We start from the raw sequence: 1,113 nt of genomic DNA on the forward strand, positions 1-1,113 counted from the left end.
AATTTTAAGTTTTTCCAATATATGACAACAGAAAATCAGCAACTTATCAGCAGCAAAGGCATATCAAATTTGACATCATTACCAAAGTTATCAACTTCGATGTCTAATTAATTTCACAGAAATAAAAAATACCATAAATCATTTATTGCAACAATGTTTTTCTTGTTTCTTCATGATTTGGTCCTACAATTAAATAAATTGAATAAAAATACATTCAGTGATATTGAATAAATTGCAACATGAAAATGCTTTATTTTTCTTTTGGTCTAAATAAAGTACTGCAACTAAACAGAAATGTCTATCTTTCAAGAATCTGAAAGAACAAGGAATTTTGACTTTATCAATATTTTAACGACTTGCATCAATTAGAATTGAATCGACAATAAAATCATAAATTCATTACTATATCAATTAATTGTCAGCCAACAAACTCAATAATATTCTTATAAAGTTTGTTGGTCAATCAATTTCAATATGTTGGTAGATATTTACCCTTTGGTTGATTTTGATATTGAACTTAGTAGGCACCCTTTCCGCCTCCCCCAATAACGATACCACCACCTCCTCCAACAACGATACCACCTCCACCACCTCCTCCAATCAAGGCACCTCCTATCCCTCCTCCTAAAGCTCCGTATCCCAATCCAAATCTTGGCCTAACGCAGCAGGTATCCCAAAGACGGGGTAAAAATGGAAGGATGCAATGTTTTGCCAATTTAATTTCCCACGGGCGGCATACTGGTCTGCAGGTACATAGAAGCGCTAGAAAAAAATTCAAATATGCGTCTTCATTTTTGTTGTAGTAACACAATGAGCAGAATTTTTAATTTATTTTCTCAAATGCTTATAGGTCATGTGTTTCCTACTTGCTATTCTAAATTTTGTCGTTTAGAGACACTTGTGATTTCTTTGAAAAAGAAAAGCCGATTTACTGCTATTTTTTTTACTTTACCTCCAAAAGGTGTACGTATAACTGATCCTCCACCGCCGATGAGACCTCCACCACCTCCGTAAAATCCTGATCCAAATGCTAAAGACAAGCAAGCAAGGAGAATCACTGCTTTCATGTTGGAAGTGATGACTATATCTGGTGATAACAGTGTAGAATAGGCA

General features: G+C 34.5%; 1 protein-coding gene across 1 annotated transcript; it reads right to left on the reverse strand.

Moving 5' to 3' along the window:
- Positions 1-129: 129 nt before the first annotated feature.
- LOC148609234 (uncharacterized) lies at positions 130-1,113 on the reverse strand. Its single transcript, XM_088540594.1, has 3 exons — positions 953-1,113; positions 493-762; positions 130-183 (listed from the first exon to the last, which is right to left on the reverse strand). Exons 1-2 carry the CDS (start codon positions 1,065-1,067, stop codon positions 518-520), a joined length of 360 nt encoding a protein of 119 aa, XP_088396720.1. The 5' UTR covers positions 1,068-1,113; the 3' UTR covers positions 130-183; positions 493-517.

The sequence above is a fragment of the Perna viridis genome, chromosome 8 (genome assembly GCF_037379345.1).
Source record: "Perna viridis isolate PV_CMFRI_1.1 ecotype Kerala chromosome 8, ASM3737934v1, whole genome shotgun sequence".
In the NCBI taxonomy this organism is placed as follows: domain Eukaryota; kingdom Metazoa; phylum Mollusca; class Bivalvia; order Mytilida; family Mytilidae; genus Perna; species Perna viridis.